General features: G+C 38.5%; 1 protein-coding gene across 1 annotated transcript; it reads right to left on the bottom strand.

Annotated features, from left to right (window-relative positions):
- Nucleotides 1-3,616: 3,616 nt before the first annotated feature.
- Nucleotides 3,617-9,337, bottom strand: cxcl12a (chemokine (C-X-C motif) ligand 12a (stromal cell-derived factor 1)). The gene is made up of 4 exons (XM_027019732.2): nucleotides 9,210-9,337; nucleotides 7,684-7,801; nucleotides 5,734-5,817; nucleotides 3,617-4,331 (listed from the first exon to the last, which is right to left on the bottom strand). The coding sequence occupies exons 1-4, from the start codon at nucleotides 9,274-9,276 to the stop codon at nucleotides 4,304-4,306; spliced, it is 297 nt and encodes a 98-aa protein (XP_026875533.1). The 5' UTR covers nucleotides 9,277-9,337; the 3' UTR covers nucleotides 3,617-4,303.
- Nucleotides 9,338-22,942: the final 13,605 nt, after the last annotated feature.

Genomic DNA, 22,942 nt, shown 5'->3' with positions numbered 1-22,942 from the left:
GTCATTATGGGGTTAGTAACAATTTGTTAAAACGTATAACGTATATGTTGATAATTGGTAGTCATTGAAAGTGAAACAACCAAAAATATCCAGCCAATGGTAAACTTGTCAAATGTACCTGAAACATTGGTTCTTCATGTAAAGTGCTTTATGATTGTAGTAAAAAAAAAAAATTTAAATACACTGAACCATTCATCTGGTGCTCTCCGAAGGAGGATGGGTTGCCCTTTTTGAATCTTCTTTCCTACTCATACCACATTTGAACTTTAGCAGTAATAGGGATGAAAAAGACTATAAATTACCATGTTGACACATGATATTTTGTTTAAGACTTGGCTTCCTCTCTTAAGACCATCCTTAAATATCTTTCATAGCAGGGTGGAGGCAACATTTCAAGTCCTTCATGAATCAAAAATGGAGCAGTAAATTAAAGCGGTTTATATCACAGCTTTTGAAATTTCAGTGACGCTTCAATGCACATTAAACATTATACCAGAGACATAAATAGTTGGCTTTAATGGGATTATTACAAGAGAGTCTGTTGGAACTCAATGTGTTTCCAAAGTGACAAAATATAAGGTGCTGATGAATTGACATGGGGTTAAAATGAGGTTGATGTATGGTTGGATCATGGCCCATGTCCGTGAGCTATGGTGATTAAATGACTGAGTACATAAACATACTGTTTTTCCCTTCCTTTTTTTGGTCACCTGATATCATGCAATCTTCCAACAGCACATTTCACATAGACCTACTGTTAGCCTGATATGCAATGTGCAGTTTCATCTAAGATTGATAAAAATAGCATTATGGAAGCATAGCCTGGTCTATGGAGTGGGGATATTTCTTTTCCACAGTTGTTAGGATGAAACGGGGGGGTTCTGATTATTAGTCTGAAAGTGTCTCTTCAATAGCTACAACACTGTCTTATTGAAGAAAGTAATAGTGGCATCCTTTCACTATACAAAGAGAAACTAATTTCACCAAGTCAGACTCAATGACAGATCCCAAATTGACAGATCCCACCTATAACTAGAAGCTTAATCTTTCACCATTTCTTATTGTGCATATGATCTGTCTGCTGGGATTTAAGTAATTCTATGATCACATATGTTTAAGCAAATAACTTTTCTTAAACAATGTTTAATAAAATCATTGGACTATTAAAAATCAAACAAGACATTCCAGTGTTCATCCAAACACCATCAATGGTTGTAAACAACTGACAAGCAAACACATTTTTTAAGTAGTCATGTGACTTTAACAACTCATGTTATGTGCTGCGCATATAATTTCTTTGTGTATTTTTGCTATAGTTACTTCCTGTCAACATTTTAAAACTGATAATGGTGTTTGGATGAACACTGAAACACCTTGTTTAATAGTCCAGTGACTATTAAATGTTGTTTAAAGCGTTTTATTAACTTGATGTCTTACAAAATGAACTTACATAGACGTAATTAACGTGGTGTTTCTTGGTAAATTAATATATTAAACCTTTATCTCCACCCAAAAGAAATAATGCAAGTTGATTTTGCATTGCCTATCAATGCTGTTGTCTATTGTCAGATATTAAATTAATGCCATAGACTGAATTAATTAATTCCTGATAGTTTATTTCAAAATAAATTTCTAAATGAAATTAAACATACTTGCAAACTTGTAAATACATAGAGTGAAATAAGCTGCCATCTATAACGACGGTATTCACAATATTTTGGGAGTTATGAAGGGAAAAAAATATACTTCAATGGCTGAATGAATGGAACAAAGTTAAAGTCATAGTCCAATCATAGTCCTAAGAAATGATGGACACGTGTTGCCAGCCAACAGGAAAACTATGTGCAGGTACAATTTCCAGCCCACTAGATAGATCTATGTTGTGTGATAGATCTAAGTGACAAACAAAAGCTGTCATGTGGTCCTTCAGTATTGACTTATACTGTGTATTTGGGACCATTTTCTGGTTCCAAAAAATATCTCTGTTCGGCACTTACAGAAAAGAAGAGGTCAATGCCATTTTTTGCCCATCCACTGCAGAGGCTGAGCACTATAAGGTTTTCCAGAGTGTTTTTCAAATGGAGAGAATTGTAGGAATTTCTGCTCTATCATTACATTGCCATCTCTAACATTTAAAATCTTCAAAGGCTCTCAAAAATCTAATGTTACCCTAATGTCATCCTCAGTTTAAATAGCCTGGACAAATATCAATGCAGTTTAGGTAGGAAAAAGCATTTCAAATACAAAAAAAATGTATTCTAAGTTGAGCAATTACAGCAATATAAAAACCAATCAGTCCTGCTCCAGACGTTTTAGACATAATGACTTCAGAAATAGTTTGTTAATGCCACCTAGAGTTAATCTAATAGCAAACTGGATGTTCTTCCATGTAAAAATATACAGACACTCTTTGACGTAAAATTCTCAGAGGTGAACCAGCTGAAAGTTAAAAGATGTCATTTAGAATTTCCTTACCTCTGTGATAGGATTAGTTAGATTCATTTTTTTTCCACAGCTATATAAAATGTAACATTACTGGGGGCCTAATCTCCTGAACAGCCCCATGCAGCCCCTTCCTCTCTAATCCTAAATGGGCATTATGCATGTGTGTGTCAGCTGCCTTGATAAAAGATGCCTACCTGTAATAACGGTACCACATTAAAGTTGCTGATAAGTTAAAACTGGCAGTGGACTATCAGATAAATTCTATATAAGATAAAGATATCTTATATTCTATAATAAATTCTATAGTTTTCTTTGAGCGATATTTACCACTGGCAGTCTGGAATGTATGTTTGTTCTGGAGGTAATGGAATGTTTGTGTTCTTTGTGGCCAGAATAGTTATAAACAAGAGAAAAACAAAATATTTTATTTTTCTTTTTGAATGTTGATGTAAAAGAGGTCAAGTTTTAACAGCCTCTTTTTTATCATTGACTGCTCACAGAAAATATCACAGATTTTATTTTCACAATGATGCATTGCATGAAAGTAGCTGCTCATAGTTAGAAAATTTGTTCATATTAATTGGATTTACTCATTCTAAGTACTAATTCCAGCTATAGAAAAGTGAACATGGACTAGTCACTAATTTGTGGATGGCAGATTAGTTCTGTCTACAACTGAAGGAAATAAGGTGCATTTTTAAACTCTTAGTGATGGGTAGTAAATATTTTAATCCAGTAATTTTTAAACCTCTACCTCTTTGTTAAACTAATGCCAATAGTTGGCCTACATCTAATAAGTTTTGTTTTTCCATTCAAACATATAATTACATACCAGTATTAAAATCTGATTAAATGTAAACTTATTTTAAGTCGCACTGGGTTTTTTACTGGTTATGATGAGTCTGTGATTTCATGTGGTTACTATTTAAAATGATTTTTCATAAATTAATTATGTTTGGTCTATAAAATGGTAAAGTTTTGTTCAATGCTTCCATGTACTCCGTAGCAGAATATTGTGCACACACTAACTGCATTGTTAATAGGGTTTGTGATTCCAGATGTTTCTTTAATTATAGAATTATGCAAACAAAAGAACCTTCCCTTCTATTCAGACTACTTCCAGTAAATCCAATTATGTTCCCTGAAATAATTCAGAGTAGTTAGGTTCATGTAAAGTCAAAGGTCTCTTGCTTTATGTTTGCATAAAAATAACACTCTATTGGTCAGAGGACAAAAACACAAGCAACTTTTCACTTTTCATACATACATATATAATATGACTTTCTCATGCAATACGCAGTGTTACAAAAATTTAAGATATGGATTATTTAAAAATGATGATAAAGCGCAGGTGAAAGTCAGGTCCCTTTCCTATTTGTGCTTATTAATGGACATGATGCCATATGCTGCTCTGCACCACATCATTCACAGATTTTTCTTATATGATGTAATCATTTGATGTATTGTGAAAATCATGAGTGTCTGCAGAGCTTTGGATGTTTGCTCCAAAATCATCACCAGTTCATCCAGTGCTGCCTAACTCACTACAACACACAGGCAAGGAGCAAACACAACTCCAAAAATAGCTCTTTACTGTATAAAGTTGATATAAAACATTGTATATACATATCATATGTATAAAAACACACACATATATAATTGCACATTACACTAACATAGGAGGAGCCTATAGCAGTAACAGAGTTTGTGATGATGATTTGGTGTGCCATTCTCTGAGTCACTGAGAGGGAAACGCATTTGCCAGGGTAAGTGCTGGGTCAGCAAGCATGCCAGAAGAGTATGTGGTACATATCTGTGGTGATAAGCTGACAAACTGGCATGACATCCAGCTAGCTCCTTAGTTGGCCTGTTTGGCCTTCTTCATTCTGGGAGGGCAAACAGAGAAAAATACATTTAGGGTGAAACTGAAGTGAAGTCCTAAAATCAACAGTATGCTGCAAAAAAAGTAAAGCAGATTAAAGCTGAGTTGTTACATATGGACATTTTGGATGTTTTCTAGCGTTTCCTCCCAAAGTACTTGAGCCAAACAGATTCTTACGATAGTGAGCACCACAGTAAAATTAATGACTGTGAGTTGTTTCTGAATGAGTTCTGATTCTTTAGCCCAAAGTGACAGTTGAGAGGAAGCAGGACCATTTAACACTCTGCCAAACTCTCTCTGGGAAAACATTTAGAACATGGAGCCAAATGTCCGCTCCAGGCCATAGTATGCAACAGGAATGTCAGTGTGTTTTATAGGCAGTTTGTGCTTTTAACTGCATAGGTAGCTCATTATACAAGAGCTTTGTGTTTCCCCAAATAGACATAAAACACACTGCACTGAGGAAGTACAGTCCAGTGGTCACATGAGCAGAGAATCTAGTCCATTTAACAAGTCAGCCAGATAAATCTGCAGTGGTCAGAGTTGAATGTGTGATAGCTCACATAAATGTATACCAGATAACCACAGTCTTGTTCATCAGATGTCCAACTCCCCCTTTGTGGACTCATGCATGCTTTGCAGCTGTTCACAGGCCTTCTGTCCTGTAGAGCCATTGTCTACCTCAAGCCATGACTGTTTTGTTGTGCCGACTTGACTGTTCGCACCTCTCTGTGTTTTATACAGCACTTATGTGTACAGCACGCAATCTAATTAGACATTAGGGTCTCTCTGCTCAACCACTCAGATAAGTCCTACTCATGTGCCCAATAAAGGCAATAGAAATGGCATAACTTCAAGGAAGACTGAAAATAAGCATAGTCTAAGACATAGCATAAAATGGGTGAATTTCATGTTAGCTGCATTATCCAAAGTGACCACAGCACTGATTTTTGATTTATAATCAGCATCAGTGAAGAACGTTTTAGGCCAAGACCACAATGGGAGAACATGCTTTGCATTAGGAAGGTACAAGGGCTGGTAAGAATTAAAATCATGTTCAGCAACCAACAATATACATGTTTCACAGCTTCTTTGGAAAAATAAAGTCAGGGTTTAGGACTATAAAGCACATTGGCAAGGGCTTGCCTGTGCATTAGGACATATGGGAGAAACAGGGAATCAGGAAATACCAGTGTCTCTTCAGTTAGCTTTTTTAACATGAATAATGTGCATGAGTCATATTTAGGAACATTTGATGTTTTAGTATTCTAGATCCATATAACTAGATCCTTAGATATGATTCGCTATATGCTGAGGGACACATGACAGCTGGGATGTATTTCATTTCATGTTTCTCAGTTACCCATCTTCTGCTTTTATATGTCTAAAAAGTTTTTTCTCCTTACTTTTCAAGGGCATTCTTTAGGTACTGCTGCAGCCATTTTGTTTCAGGATTAATGCACACTTCTTTATTGTTCTTCAGCTTGGCACTGTGAAGAAAACAGACAGGAAAACGGTTTAATGTCTTGTTAATAGTTGTTCACCCATACCACTCATCCATGTCACTGCACAGGCTACTTGATTATGTGCCTTTTAAAGCATCTAGCTGCCTGTTGTGAAGGAATTTGGAATGAGGCAACAATAGATATGTGATAGTCAGCATTAACCACACAATGACACGCAGGAAAGGGAGCATGAAGGAGCTTGGTGAAAAGCTCACTGAGGCAGTTCCTTTCCGCTTGTTGCTCTCTCAGAGTAAGTGATATTCTGCTGCTGTTATTTTGTGTCCCCTTTGTTCCCTTTCCAAATTCACTTGACAGATTGTGACCCTCCTATACCCTCCTTTAGGAAGTACTGTGAATTACATTTTTTTTTTGTCCGATTCATGTGCATTTCTTGGTTAACTAGATATGTTCAGGATACAAACAAACAATTGTTTAAACAATTATTTAAATTGTTTTAACTATTAAATTGTGTGTCTACATAAAGTAGCAAAACAACAAAGTACAATTGCACTTATTATGTAAGCTTGTTGTTGTTGTTTTTTTCTAGTTTAGTGCCAATATAGTAACCATAAAAGAATTAAGCCTTAATCCCTATTAAGGTAATCACTGACATCTAGTTTCTTAACACATATTGGTTTAAGATTGGGGACCACTTATCTATGACTAAAAATCTCATTACACAAGGTTAGGGAGATATGCTGACATCTTACTTAACCCAATGCTTTAAATCTACATCTAAAGTCCAAGTGAGTCTTGGAGGTCACACACTCATGCCAAAGGCATGAGTGGCAAGTTAGAAGTTGTAATCCAAGGCACCTCTCACCAATTTGTGAAGTAAACACTTTTCAGGCAACAAGATTGTCCTCCATCAAAAGCTTAAAACTCACTAACTCATTAACTGCAAGCTAATTAACAAAGAAACACTTGGTCCTAGCTACAGCACTTAGCCATCATCACTATGCTGCTCCTCATTCACAAAATCTATAGTCATCTTTGATATCCTCTACTTTCTTAGTGGTGTATCAGTGCCTGCTATTTGCTTGTCAATCTAGGTTTTGTCAACAAATGTGTTCAGTGAGTCAGGACTGTGGGCAGCAGGTAGTAATTACTCCACAGCAAGCAAAGGCCAACAGAAAACCTTGGCATATAGTATTACCAGCTTCACTCATCAGCATAGTTTCAGGATATCAAGGGTCTCTTAGTTTGTGGGACTACCTCTGATCTGCTCTCAGGAGATTTCATGATAATTCCTGTGTCAGTTGAGTGTGTTTGTCTGTGTGAGAGTGTTCTTTTCCCCCCTAAATCACCTCTCACACAACATTTGAAATTGTGTACTGTTGAAATGTAGTTCTCTACTATTAGTGTTTTGGGTTACAATGTTACATGTATTGAATTTTATTTCACAAGGATAAAGAAATTATAAATAATCACTCTGTTTTAAGCACTAAACTCAGCTCAGGTGAAAACAGGAGAGATGTATGAGTTCTGTCAACAGTATGGAAGGGCTATGCTGTGTAAAAAGGTTCATCAGGCATGACTGGTGAAAAATCACTTCAAGACGATCTCTTTTGGATCCTTATGTCTTCCTGAACAGAACAAGACTGCATTCAAGGCTAGAATCCCACCACCACCCCCAGCATTTCCTCTACATGTGTCTGATTGTGAGAGCTTGTCCCACAGCATAATGCCAGACAGGATAGGCCTATTCTGGCTCAAATCAATGCTTCTTCAACAGTGGGAGATTGATGGTGTGCAATGACTGGTAAAAGAGTTCGATGAGACACCCCCCATGAAACTGTGCTGGGCCAGGATGGATGAGCGTGTGAGAAAGACACTGCAGAAGACACTCACATGACTTGGAAGTGACAGTTGGGTGTGTGGACAAACTTAAGCTCACGGATGTTCCTCTGTGGCACTGTGTTCACAGTAGAGCGGCACCAGCACCTCTCAACCAGACTGATGGGCTTGGCTGAAAAGGGGTGGAGAAAAAAAATTATGAATTCTTTTGCACATGTTTCTTAAATGATACATTTACAATTCTTCATTCTTCTTTGCCAGCGATCATAAAAAATATGCTATGACTGTGCAATCACAGTCATAGCATATTTTTTATGATCGCTGGCAAAGAATATATATATATATATATATATATATATATATATATATCACTACGCAATTATATATAATCACGTTTTGTACACGTAATTTCACTTCATGGGAGTCAATACCGAATCCACATAGGCCCATTCAGCATGCACAGATATAAAAATGCGTCCAAATGTAGATTGCGCAATGTATCGGAAACGAAAAAGTTCACATTTTTAAAGTAACAGGTAAATCTGATTTAGGCACTTAATAAATAAATAAAAGAAAACTCTAATATATTTAACAATAACAACAATAATAATATAATATATTATTATTATCATTATTATTTTGTAATAAAACCCTTCTACTGGGATTTGTTTTGAAAGTTGGTGACAGTTTTAGCTCAAATACTAGAAATAATTAATTCCCCACTGTGTAACATTTATTATCAGGGAGTACGTAGTTTTTTTCTGTCTGCCAGTAGCTACTACATTCTTGTTAGGTAAATCGAATGTGGGCTGCTATACAAATGTTTTATTTGTCCAGAACAGTTATACGCACAGAGTTTCAGACAAGCAGTTTCATCCTACGTGACCATTGCTTTAACACGTAGGCTGGCAAAGACCAAAACGGACATAGCCCACTAACTGAGTCCAGAGGTGAGAAGTACCTGCGATTCAGTCGAGCACCTTATTAGATGACTTAAAAATTGTAAACGCCATCGCTTTCTCTCTCTCTCTCGCTCTCTCTCTCTCTCTCTATTGTTATGCTAAAAGGCAAGCGATAGAGACCCCACGTTTTTGTTCGATTGAACTACAGACTGGCGCTATCTCTGCTGTTGTTTTTTATCCCCTAATTTGTGGGTAATTAAATGAAAACAAAGAGGATGACAAATACACATGTTAATCAGGGTTCCGAAAGCGGGTTCTGCTCTGTCGACCGCATAGTACATATGAGGCTGATGTCTCAACATGTTACAAATGTTGCAAAATCATCAAATTAATTCGATGTAACAGAAACGAAAATATTCAATTTGATTAAAAGTAAAAGTACTATTCGGGTCAAAAGTAACCAAATACACACAGATCAAACACAGGTTCATAAAACTAGATCTAAATAAATAAAATAATTATGTAACCTAATTGCTGAACGTTTTTTTCCGGTTAAAGAAAATTTATGTGTAAACAGCGTTATAAAGTTACAATTTCTTTTTTCAAAGTATGTTGATAACATGCGCGCAATGCGCGCCCATAACCTTTCTATATATAAGTGGTTGCAAAGTAACTCACCCTGTGAAACGAACCCATACATTGTCACCGTTATCAGCGCTGCTACTACGATCACTTTCAGATCCATGTTGCATATGTCAAGAGATCCTCACGACTTAAAATCCAGAATGTACTGTCACAGAGCAGTAACGGCGTCCTTTTGTTAAACTAGCCACAGCGGTACCTGCCCCCCTTTTCTGAGGAAGAAAGTGGGTGTTCCTTGGATGATTTGTTTGCTTGCTGGCATTACAAGCAATCTCTGTTTAACATGTTTAGGATTAAGTCAAAATATTATTTTATCAAAATCCGTGTGGATTCCTTTGATTCGGATAATCACTTTTCATCTGTAGATATCGCCTCAGACCTTATATTTTAACCTATCTATTTTAACACATCATTCTTATCTTTTAATCAGAACCATTTTCTTTCTGTGCTCATTTTTCATTAATGAACAGTTACTAGTGTCATTTGCATTATCTGTGTGAAATTCATAGACACATTACTACACAATATAAGCAAGAGACATAATTCATGTCTTTTACCGTAGTCTACATCTGAACAAATGAGTTATCAGACAAAGGTGCTTCAACACAAGCGTGAAAGAAGAGCCGCAGGTTACTTTTAAAAACCATTAAATGTTAGATTGGGCCAGAACTTTCCATTAGGACTGCCAGTTTAATTTAAGCAGAGTGGTGATGAGAGGGAAGGGAAGAGGAGGGGGATTAGGATGTATAACAGGACGCAGATGTGGGATCAGTTTCCAGGAGGATGAGTGTGGTTTGCCAAGCTTCTCTCCTAGACTAAAGCTGTGGAGAAGAGGAAAGTGAATCTGCATCTGCAGGAGCAATGCTAGGCAGCTCTCCCCACAGATCAGCACTCTGCCCACTGGCCCAGGGTCACTTGTCCTTTCCTGCTAAATTACTACAGAGGTTTACTTGGATTTAATGGCTATTAGAGCTACAGACAGAACTGCTTTTACAGTAAAACTGTGACAAATTGTAAAATGCCAAAAGCATTGGCAGTCTAACTAAAATGTGATCTGTTTGCACTTCAGTATCACTGTTAGAAATGTTTTTATTCTGATTGACCATTTAAGAGAAAAGAAAAGCTGTTTGTATACATCTGTTTTGGCTTGTTTTCATTTTCTGAAGGTTTATACTGACTTAATAGCCTCCAAAGTCTTTGAGTTCTCAGTTTTCTTCCCTTCAAAAGCCTGGCGCTGAATGCTGATGTCGTTTTATAAGGTGGCACCAGTGGGAGAGTTCACACCCAGCCTGAGATTCTGCAGGCACATTCCCAGTTGGCCCTGGCTAACGAGACCAAGCCGGAGCAGGAAGGGGAGTGCAGAGGTGAGAGTGAGGGGGAAAATCACCAACAGGAATTCACTGGTTTCCAGTTATTGGAACTGTGCAAAAGATCGAGCGATGAGACCCATGTGTGCTGATTTGGTCCTGATGTTGCACAGAGCAGACATTCTCCTGTCTACACATTGGTTCTGTAGCTTCCAATGATCACTGCTGGTTAAGCAGACTAGCCATATACTGACCCAGACAATGTTAGTTTTGCAAGTGTGGTTCTCATGTGCTCTGTAAAACAACCCCAGCCATGTCTAACAAACAGAGCAGGGCTTATCTAGCCCAGTCCAACATCTGTGCACTCTAATATGAAACTAAAACGTTTAGCAGAAGATCTAGGTTGATAACTGGCCAGTGTGACTAGTCTGAAGCAAATGATGAAAAGCCAAGTTTTTTTCAGATTTTACTCTCTAAAGGTAACTGGTGTATGTTTGTAGTTGGTTTAGAAATAACCCTCTGATTTGTTATCCAAGCAAAACTTTCAATAGCAATACACATATTAAAAAGTCTCAGTGAAAGGCAAACATACCATGATAACCTTCCTCTTTCTTTAAAAATGTTCATTTGGTCTATTGTGTGACATAGAGCAGCTCAGGGTAATTTAATAGTAGAGATTTGCTTTGTGATCCATATATGCTGTTCTAATTTCTATAGAGATTGTAAGACTTAACATTTTGTAAAATTACAAGCCATTTAAAATAGATCCTAGACTAGACCAGCCAATCAAACAATTCTGCTTTTTATGCTTTAAAATGTCTTCCAAAGGAGGGAAATGCCAGGAATTGCTTTTCATAAGTAATTTATATCACCAATGCATTTTAAATTACTTTAGGAGAAAGTGTTGCCAAGAGTCATGGTAATGTAATACTCTTTGCCAACTCTGGATTAAAGCTCATTAACTGTTCTGGTTATCATCTGCCTGTAATGAGGGAAATGCCATTTACAATGAAGTGTGAAGCTGGTCTCAGATCACCCCCTGTTCATGTAAATCTTGCATGATGGGCCTTGCTGGGCAACACTCCTGAGAGAAATAAACCCGGAGCCAAAGGGAGTGGGGGAATAAGGTGTTATCAGCAACACTGGCAGCAGGGCTTGATGGGGTTTTGCCCTGGCTAGCTAACTACAAACCCACCAGGAGCATGGAGAGTGATGGAGTTCCTCGTAGACCTGCTCCAGCTCTAGACCACAGCGCAGGAGTCCAGTCGCCTCAAAATTAAAACACTCAACCGTAATGAGTATGAGAGGACTTTGCCTCTTTTTCTTCCCTGTTTACAATGAAATATTTAAAATAACTTGAGTATTTTTCACTATCCAGTGTGCTGAATGTGTATAGTATAGTCCTCAGGAAAGTTTTGGCTCTCTGGCTGATTAATGTAAAAACTCAAAAATAAAGTAGCTGCTGCAATCCAACTTCATACATGCAAATCTTTTTGTCCTGCTTGAACACATTGTTTGAATGGGGTTTTAAAGCGAATGAGGATTCATTACAGTTTCAGTGAATGTGGATTCATTATGATTAATTCACTTTAAACATAAAATAAGCAACATAATATTAATTAAAATTTGATTAAATAATATTTTAATTGAAATATTTTGGATGTAGCAGAAAGATGCATTTCATTAGAAAAAGAGCAAAAGTCAAATGGTGCACCATTACAATTCTTATTAAAAACTTCTAAGCAATCTCTGGAAGCATGAATTAGGGGGTATGAACCACAGCCTTTTCCTAACAACTTACTAATGTTTCTTAAACAGCCCCCAATAGAGCAACACAAACAATCAGTGCTGGATCAAATAATAATATTTACGTCTTGGTCCTTCCATCGGCAGATGACCAAATATTTTAGGAGGCTGAATGCAAATGAGTCTTCAGTGGATGCTGGGCTGTATTTTTGTAGTGAGGCAGGAGGAGAATGTGGGGCCTGCCCCTCTAATGGGTTCTCCACAGGACGCCTCAGCTCTGTTTGCCCTGTACGCTTTGCCTAGCACTCATTTGCAGCCCCACTGACTGAGATGGAAATGAGGGTCCGGCTGCAGTTAGGAGCTGACGAGGGGGCTGGGCTGCTGATGGCCCGGGGCTGAAAGACAAGCCTGTTCACCAGGAGCACAACTCTCAACATGTATGCCACATACAAGGGCTCAGCAATATAGCATTTACTTTTCCTGCTTAGGGCCAAAAAGGTGATTAATAATAATAAATATTGAAGCATGTGAATGCACGCTTAAATATTTTAGTGGGTGCTTTCTTGCATGCTGCCGATTATTGTATTCGGATCAGTCAGTGTGATCTGTTTATGCTTCTCTGTTGCTCAGCCAGGCTTTATGGAGCTGTTGAGGTAGTGCGCGGGACTGTGGGCATGGCAGCCACTATTGCTCTTTGTCCAAAGGAGAAAAAAGTCTTAGTTTTCTTTGTCAGTGGCTCTATGGTAACTGCAATTTGATGGTGATGATTCTTGGGTGAATGAAGCCAACTGAGCCAGAAACCAGGAGACCCAACAGCAAAAGAGAGGCCTAAAAGTGGAAAGGAGCATAGGCACCACTCGTGTTTACTTATCTCACAGGCTGAGAAGAGGCCATGTTTGTGCAGGTGATCCTCTTTGTATGATCATATGCATGGGGGAACGGTAACCTCGTCTTGCCAGAAGCCAGAGTAAGTGGCACAGATCAAGGAGTCCTTTGATTATGATGACAAATAAAAACACCATTTCTTCTCCCCACCATCACCGACAATGTTCATGTCTTGCAACAAGCATATTGGGAACAGTATATGAAGTCAACAACCTGACCACAGTTTGGCTGATGTGGGCCAGCACATCTTGGTTCTCACCTTCCCTCAGTAGATGGTATTCTAATGAGGTAATGTGGGCCGTATGTGCACTAGAGGGAGAAGAGGGAGTAGTCTCAGGCCATACTGTAAGAAATTAGAACACAATGTGGAGAGTCTGTATAGTCTGGCAGGAATGTCACTGGTGTTCTCTGCAAAACCCCTGCGGTCAACATTGATGACGATGAGTTAAGTGGCAGACCAAGATTCCACAGTGCTTAGGAAGTGCAGCGGGACTTTTTGTTCTCTTTATTGTCATTGTTGATAGCAAAATTTGAGTGATATTGTGTCTTTGCTGAGGTCTGACTCAGTGAAGTTTCATCACCCAGAAAAGGTGCTACGTTACATCTCACATGTGGTGTTTGCCCCAAACCTTTAGTGATCTCCCAAAAATTGCAATGTCTTAATGCATAGAAGATGTAGGATTTGTACTTTTGGATTACATGAATATTTATTAAAATGAGAATAAATAATTTTCTAATCACTTGCGCTCAGACCAAATGGGATATACTTCATCATGCAGTACTGCAGATAAACATTTCAAGCATTTTCTCTAATCTTATACTCTGAATTAAGGGAAGTGTTGTGCCTGTTTACATTTAACCTTTCAGAAAAAGCATATTGAGGGTTTATGACTTTTGTGTTGGCATGCTGCTTAATGACGTTTAATTTGTTCTGACTAAATACTAAATACTAAATATTACATTTAAGATAAAAATGACATTGCACTTGAACTGTAAAGACTTGTTCATGTTATTAAAATTCTTAATTAATTTTCTCCACAGAAAATTGGTGGATTTCCATATGCAAGTGTTTGTGGGATCCTCTAGTAATTTGGGCACACTAACTTGGACCCAGTTGTTAGTGTTTTGTCTTTACTTGTTTGTGAATAATAAAAAACATAAAAGAATAAAACAACAAAAGGAAAGATGTAGTCCTCTCATTGTGGCTAATAAGTGCTGTTGACAGGCATTGCTCAGTTCCAAGGCAATAATAATTTTCATCATTTTCAATGAACCATATCACATTAAAAAATAAATAAATAAATAAATAAAAACAAGACTACATCCTGTTAGTGTAGCAGCTTTACTGATAAAATCAGGCACTGTGACCTGTAAATAATATAACTGTCAGAGGTTTATCATCCAGCAATTGCTCAGAATGAGATTTTACAGGAAAACACACAACAAATAAATTATCCATGAACCAATGTCTCTGAAACAAGGTTCAATTCATACCCTTGTGTTGTAAGGATGTATTTATCTAAAATTGTGAAATTTGAACTGTTAATCCATCTTTTCTTTCTGACTGGTATGTGGTAGTGTTTCAAAAAGCACCAGCAGGAGGAGTGTGAAAGACTCATTTGAGTAGACCTCCTCTTCATCCCAACCATGCATGTGTTAGATGTCCCTCAAAGACACTGACATGCTTTTTTTCTTCTTCAGAACTATAATTCCCACAAGCAGACAGATTTACAGTTTATCCTAATCATTCACAACTGTCTTACCACACTCATTGTCTGAATAATAAATCTTAGATATGGTACAAGCTTGCATAGTCAGAAAGCATAGAAACTTCTAGCCTTGGCCTCGATGAGAATGTCAACCATACCACACTCAAATGTCTTTGCCATTCAGATAAAAAAAACTGCAGCATTTTTCATGCCCACATACAGTGGGATATTTGTAGTGGTTTTAAGATCAAGATAAAGAAAAAAACTTATAGGCCTCTGAAAAATGTTGTTTATAGCAGTGCAATACATGGCTTGGCTCTCTGGTTCAGTAGCATCTGGATGGTTGCAAACATTACAAGATGGAAGTCCCATAGGCTTAGATAAATTCTGGCATGTGAGGCTCACCCTGGGGAGAGGGCGGCACTGAGGGAGCTGGCCCAGCAGGGATGGCTGCTTCTGGCTTATTGTGGAACTGAAGTGGTGAAAACTGGGCCTTTGTGCCTCTTCCTCTGCCTCCTCTGGTGTGACACAAGCTTTTCCTACCAGGACCACCAGATGGGCTAGGGAACAGATGGCCCAGCACTGGGCCCTGTACTGCTGGTAGAAGAAGGCCCTTTCATGGCCAGGGAAGTGAAAGAACAAGAGAAAAAAAGACAATGCATTGGCACTGGGTCTTGACTTCGGTAACCCATGGGAATGTTCGAATGGACCAGGATTCAGTGTGCAGACAAGCAGCAGGGTGCTTAGAAAATGGACTGTAAAACCAACTTCTGGTTTGAATGGTGAATGGTGTGCCCTGTATTTCATTAGTTATGGTACCTAGGACTTTAATCTTTAACAAAGACCAGCATGAGAGCAAAAAGGTTTTTTTAGCAATACAGTGGATTTACTTCTTTAAAGCCATTATCATTATGTTCTCATACACATAATGCTTTCACTTAAACTGGGTGATTCCTAAGCAAACCTGCCATCAAAGGTTTTGGAGTGTGCTGGTAGATGATTTCAAACTGTGGTGTTATAGTTTAGCACAAATCAAAACAATGTAGAAAGTATACTATGAAGTGGGTATGTGAAGTAATATACTAACTACTGAATTATAATCAGAACATTGCATTTATTATTATTTTTCTAATACTGCAGGGACATCTGTATTCAACTATGTTTTTGGGTGGTGGTGACTGACCTGTGAACTGATAATAATCAGCTGTTATTTGTATTGTCACTGATGCATATTGCTAAAATCAAAGGACTGAAGTGTGGACATAAACAATGTTTACATCTGTGTGATGACAGCGTGCCAAGAATAGACTGATCTGATGATAGTAGCAGTCAGCAGGGTATAGAACCTCTGTGTTGTCCTTTTTTTAAGAGTAAAACATGGTAAATGATCCCTCACACAAATCAGTCAGCAGTACCAGTCCCCAAAGGCCTCATTGGAGTGGATATCAGTCAGCTCCTGTCATGAACTGATGCATCAGCTGGAAGACACCACAGTGCCCTTTCCTTTCATATGAAGCACTGCAGTGTTTGCTTGCAGGGATTAAACTAGGCAGGAGCTGTATGAAATACGTGTTAGATGCCTTTACTAGTGAGGCATTTGAAATAGTTTATTCATCATGGCAGTAGTTATGTCGAACAAATGCCAATCACTTTAATAAACACTGCAGCAGTAGTTTTACCATGCTAGAATATTACTTTGGTATTGTGCTGCAAACTTCAGCAGTGGTCTTTGATTCATTCCTCTTCTCAGCAATTATGGGCCCATGAGAGAAGAAGGGATCCTCATGGGCTGTGTTGATTTTATACTGATTCACACAGAAAGATAAACTTTGGTCAGGCCAGAAACACAAACACTGTTTTCAGATGTATAAACAGTATAACTGGTCAGACAATGTAGAAAGGTTTAGTTTGTTGCAGCAACCTAAAACAACACCATGAAAGATGTGCCTTAGACAGAAGATTAGACAACAAGTTTCCCTTTCTACCACATTCCATTAACTTAAAAAAAGAAAAACCCAAAGCTTGCAGTCTGAGACTGCTGAAGTATGGACTGAAGGTGAAGACAGATTTCACTGTGCTCTCTGAGAGGTGTAAGAGCAGGGAAGACTGCAGAAGCGGTCAGGCATGGCCAAGTTAAGTGTGGCACAGACACACAGCCAAGGTGTCACAAAATGGTAGCCCACCCCTAAGTGGTTTTCTTCATGCATCCCTGAATCACAAAGAGTGGGAAAATGACAAAAATGTCTTTAGGTAGTTCTCCCTTCAAATGACCCATGCACACTTTTGTTTACTTTGCAATCACTTGCAACTGTCTTTTAAAATGCCTTGGTGTCCTTTTAGGTTTGAGTAGTTGTTTCCTGCTTGACTCATGTAATGCCCTAATATGCATTAATCTGTAATTGAGCTCTGGTATGATAACAGAGCAAATGTCCTTTATCTTTTTACTTTTTTTCTCCCTTTTTGTAGATCAACCATCAGAAAGTTAAGCCTAGTTGGAGGAATTAGAGGAAATAAAGCACATATGACTTCAGCTTGACATAGATCATTGTCAAATGGTTTGAAACCACAATATTTTTTAGCTAAAGCTTTTATAACATTTATGTTCTTAAATTCTAAGACCAATTATCTGGAATTTGTTCATGAGAAAAAAATCTGCACAAAAATATAGATAATTGTAAATAAAACCAAATTTGAAACAATGTTCCTTTATTAGCATTCATTTTTATTTGTTAAGCAAAAGGGTGTGTAAATAATAAAATGTCTTCTTCATGACATTTTCATTGCATTTCTGATGTCTGATGAAATGCACTGACATGCACTGACAGAATTTCAAAGTAAATATTTAATAAGTAATTTCTCTTACTCCACCACTAGGATAACGCAAGCAGTAACAAGCTGAAATTATAGTCTTTAAGAACTGTGACTGATTTAGAGTGGATTTAGGTCAGTCACAGGTGAATCAGCAGGCTTGATACCTCTGCCAGTCCTTGTTGACACAGTAGATGGGCTCAGCATGTGTCAGTGAAAGTGTATAAGTAAAGTTCTTGTCTTCAGGACATGGTGCAGTATCATTTCCAGAGCTGTCCTGCTGTCTATCATGGCTTCTGTTTCTAATAGTTGACACTCAGGCTTTATTTACAGGGTTTATAAATCAGCATCTGTTAACATTTTGCAGTATCTCTGCTTGATCTCAAAGAATGTAAGATTTTAAGGGTGCATTGCAGATGTTCCAGTGTCCAGGCTGTAGCTGTCCATCAAGACCAACTGGAGCTGAGAGCAGGAGTCTTTCAGCTGCTCTGACTGACATCATGGCAGTTGTAGGGCTACATAAAACATTGTAAAAATATTATAACTATGTAGCATCATGAATATCCAATAGCACCAGGAACTTTCTGAGGAATGAGGGTGACTATTACTTCAGAATAAATGTATTGTTGCATATAAAACTAATAAATTACCGATGGAGGATTCTAAGAAGAAAAAATAACTTTATATAAGTTTTTTGTTGGAGAATAAGCTTTTTTTGTGTTGTTATTTTGAATTCTGTTCCCACTATATGCTAGGAGAAGACTAAATGACCAGGGAATAAGGAAAAAATATCCTAGGAGAGTTTGGCTCTGGCCCTTTTGTTCAGAATCTTCTGACGGATTGGGCATCACCAGTTCCCTCTTGGGAGTCATGTTTACCCAACATGGTTATAAAGTTTGATTTGATTTGAATGTTTTTATTTTTTCTCTCTGGTTTTGCAGTTCTGCATAATGGATGTTCAGAAGGCTTCCTTTTTTAAATACTGGAAGTATTACAGAGCTGAGGTCGTCTCCCAGTTCAGCCCTCTGTTCTCTGATCTACAGCTGAGGTCTCTTATTACAGAGAATGAGAGACCTGATGCACAGGGTGAACTCTGTCTTGGCCAGGGAGAGAAAGGTGAGAGGAATGAGGGTCCAGGTTAAGACTAGGCTGCTTCCAGAGCTGTGTTTGATTAGCCACTCACAGCTGCGCTCTGTTTTTAATTAACTTACGGCCTATTTCTGTTCTCCTTTCTTTGGGAGCCATTCTTCTGGGTGGGTTATCAAGATGCATGAGTAGCTATCACCCACCCAGACTGCACTGTGAGTCTCAGGAGGGCCAGAAAACGTGTAATTGCCTTGCTGGTGTGAAAGCATGTTCACGTTTCCAGCACTCCTCCTGTGTTGTTTTATGCTTTATCATCAGATTGCTGCTATTACTTCTCCAAATGAACCCATGAGTGATGCCCATATTTTTTTAGACAAATGATTCCAATCATAATGTTTCAGAAATCAGGACTGGGTCATAACATTCCATTTCCTGTGACACAGATTGCTTTAGATTTTTGTAAGGAATATAAACAAGTGAATGGATTTGTCAGGCATGTGCAGGACAAAATGTTTAATTATTGTAGTTTCCAAAAAAATATTTAAAAAAAAGATGCCAGAGATGATCCAGTGATGCTTTAGCTTTGTTTTTGCCCCTGATGCCCTTTTGTATGTCAACAGCCATTCACTGCCTCTTGTGTAATTCATTCTCATCTCCACCAGTGTACTGAGTAGAACTTATCTCATGTTTGGTAGGGGTGGATCAGAACAAAAGAAAAAGCTTTGGGAAGCAAGGACCAGGTGCAGCAGGACATATGTAGAGCATAGTCCTAGTCTGTTCTAGCAGTGCTCTGGAGCCCAGGCAGCTGTGTGTGTGTTCTGTATGCGTGAACACAATCCGGCATGAAGCAGTGATCTGGCACAGGTTGAAACCCTGCTGTTCCTGTGTGGTTGGCCTCCATAAAATCCCCTCCAGATTTGCCTGTGTTCTTATCATGATGGAGAGGCCAAGCATCAACAGGAGGTCCTCCACTTAACACCAATTTGCCTCCCTGCATGTGCTCTTTGATGTAGCCATCTTGGAGGAGGGGGATGGTAGTCATAAATATGTGCACTTTTCAACTTGCCCCTCCACTGCGCAGGCACAGGGACCAGGCCCTGCAACTTTTCCGGTCCAGAGGTCATAAACCCACCACAGGCTACGCAAACAAGGCCACAAGGCACCACAGAGGCAACTGCGCTGCCTATGGCTTCAGCACAGCTGCATATGGCATGTGGTACTCCATCTTAGAATCCTTTTTCAAACTCAAAAAATGTTTTTGCTACAATTCCTTCATTAATTGTATAAAATGTAAAATTCATCAGTCCTTTATTTAGATAAAATAAAATCTGATTGAATTCTTCAGTTGGACATCTGAATTTAATTTTGTATTAAATATTTTGTTTTTATTTCTCTAGTTAAAATTAATATATTTGGTAGAATTTATCATCACTTTCATCTGCATAAATCATTGCTAAGTAAAAGAGGCATTTCATTTTCACTGCCATAAATTGTCTATAAAGAGCAAAAGCAAAAAAAAGAGCTTAGACTCCAAGCCAGGACCCTCCATCTCTATGAACAATTTAAAACCCCTGTCATGTGCCCATGGCCTGAAAGGATTATCACGCCAGTTGGCAAGCAGGAGGTGTTGACAATGCCCACCCGTCTCTCACAGCAAGCATTCTGGCCAGAAGAAAGAAGATCTGCGACTTGCTACAATACTGCAGGTGTGAATTATGCTGTACTGACAAGGCTGCATACTGAAAAGAGTTTTGTTATGGCAATGACAGAATATTGTGTTTTGTTGTTTCCACATTTATGTAGTAAATGCATTCGTTGGTGTTGCTGTCACAAACTTTTTATGGGAGGAACTTATCACATTGTCTATTTATATTGCTTTTTTTACTCCTAAACTAGAGACAGACAGTATTTTTTGACCCTTAAGTTTTAATTCTTGAGAAAGCCACAGCAATATGTCTGGCTGAAGAAAAGGATGAAGAAAAGGGTGTCTTTGCTAGCCTGTTGCATACAAAAAGATGGTTGCTTGTTCAGCCTGAAAGAGGAACACAAGGATGAAATGCTTGGAGAGCACTTACTTGTATTGAGAATGGAACTCTATGGAGGCTGACAGAATTCTTTAACCCCTGACTTACAGCACAAAAGCTGCCATTGTAGCAGCAGACTGGATGTGTGTTGTTGGGGCACACCGGGTGAATGTAAAATAAGGCTTTCCCACTTTTTCATTTCTGGAATTTTCTTTCACCTTCCCACTTTTATTTGAGACAAATGTATGCTAAGGCCATTTACTGCAGGTCTAGCCCCATTAAAACTAATTATAATGGCCAAGTAGTCCTGCTAAGGAAATAATCAGTTCTTTTTAGTAACCAGTCTAGCTTTGAAATACAGGCCTGTGAAAGCATGAGTTTCAGCTGTTGTTCTATATCTTGCATCCCATTAACACAACATGGTGAATAAACCTGTTTGCAGAGGGTCACGGCCCTTGAACAAACTCCTGCTTCTCTTTAACTTAGTCCAAGCTGCCTAGCACCACAATGCATATTAATGGGACAAAATATAAAGGCTTGGCAATGCTCTAGATCAGAATGGATTCTTTCTTTATCATGCTAAGTCAGAGTGAGGTCATAGCACCATGTGGAACAGATTACAGAGTGTAGCGGTCCAACAGGCTTTCGGACGGATGGTGGAAATGGCCTCTGTGATGTCATTTCAAAAAAGCCAGCCCGAACATTTTAACTGGCCAGTGATCTGTAACAAAAACTGCAAGTGGTGATGGAGGACACTATATTGAGGAGCTTGAGGGTGTGAACATTATTAAAACCATGTGCTATAGCACCTCTGAGCATTTCCAAAATATAAGTGAACACCTAAGAAAAGGCAGCATCTTTCAGTGACAGGTTCATGAATGAGTAAGAAAAGGTAAAAATAAGGACCGCATTTAGTCAGCATCCTTGCACACTGTGTGCTCTATCAGGAGAGTTGTAAGGACTGGTTTTCATTACACATCCACTACTTTCCAGCAGTTCATGTTGAGAAAGATATGTTTACTAAACAATGTCAGTTTTCTGTTACTGAGAATGTAGCAAAATAGCAGTGAATGTGGGTAAATCTCTTAACCAAGGACATTTTTATTTGATGTTTTTAATGACTTTGGCAGTAACCAAACCTTTGCCCTTTGGGAAAGGGATATGAAAGTTGAAAGCTAAAGGGAAAAATGCTCAGTCATTCAAAATCCAAAGTCCAAAGATCTAATGAGTTATGGTTTTGTTGATTACGTGTTTTTGCATTTATAATGTTTTTTAAAAAGTGAAATGCTCTCAGCCCCTGCAGTAAAGACCCCTTTCTTGTGCAGCTGTGTCCTACGCAGGTCTTCGGATGGCTGTCTGTGTCTATCTGCCAGCTTGCTTCCCTGCCGTTCTGGCTCATGGGAGCTGGTTAACCTCAGCAGCGCTTTCTCGCACTGGAGAGCAGGCCATGTGCTTGACCCCTGGGCAGTTGGCTTCAAGCCTATCTCCAGATCAATCTCAGATAAAGTGTGACACCTGGCGACAGGCTACAGATCAGTGCTTTGAGAAGAGTTTTGGTTCGTGTGCCTTGCTAAAACTGTCTGTCGACAGTGAGCCTGCTTGGAGATAAAACCTCATGGAGGAGAGGGGAAAGTAGGACAGGAAAGAGGCCATGATCATTACGAGACACATAAAGCCATAAAACAGCTCAACGACTGCAGGAAAGGTCAGTATAGCATGGCATTCCACAACTGCTTTTCAGAAGAGAAAAAGTACATTTGTGGGGAAAACTTAACCCATACCATTTAGAGCACAATGTCAAATCCAGCTAGAGGAAAATGGTCTTAGGTTCATGCAGCAGATTTTTTAACCACCCTGAGGCTCTAGTATGACACACTCTCATAACTTGTTCTATGAGTTAAATTGAGAAGAGGTGTTAAGTCTAGTCATATTCTTTCCTGATTTAACAGAAAGCACTAAAAAGTAGCTTTTGAAAACTGTCTCCATACTTACTGCTGAAGGACTGAATAACTCTGAAAGCAGTCTGTTAATCTTTCTCCATGGATAATTCAGTGGGAATTTATAAGCCTAAACCATGTAGTGATAAGGTGCTGTAAACAAACATAGAGAGATAGCCATACCTCCGGTGTTACAGTTCTTCAAAATATAACTAAAGCCATTATAAGGGAAGTTAAAGGAAGAGATTCAGAAATTCTCTGCCAGTA

This window comes from Electrophorus electricus, chromosome 11, assembly GCF_013358815.1.
Source record: "Electrophorus electricus isolate fEleEle1 chromosome 11, fEleEle1.pri, whole genome shotgun sequence".
In the NCBI taxonomy this organism is placed as follows: Eukaryota; Metazoa; Chordata; class Actinopteri; order Gymnotiformes; family Gymnotidae; genus Electrophorus; species Electrophorus electricus.
This window is presented reverse-complemented; position numbering and strand designations above follow the sequence as displayed.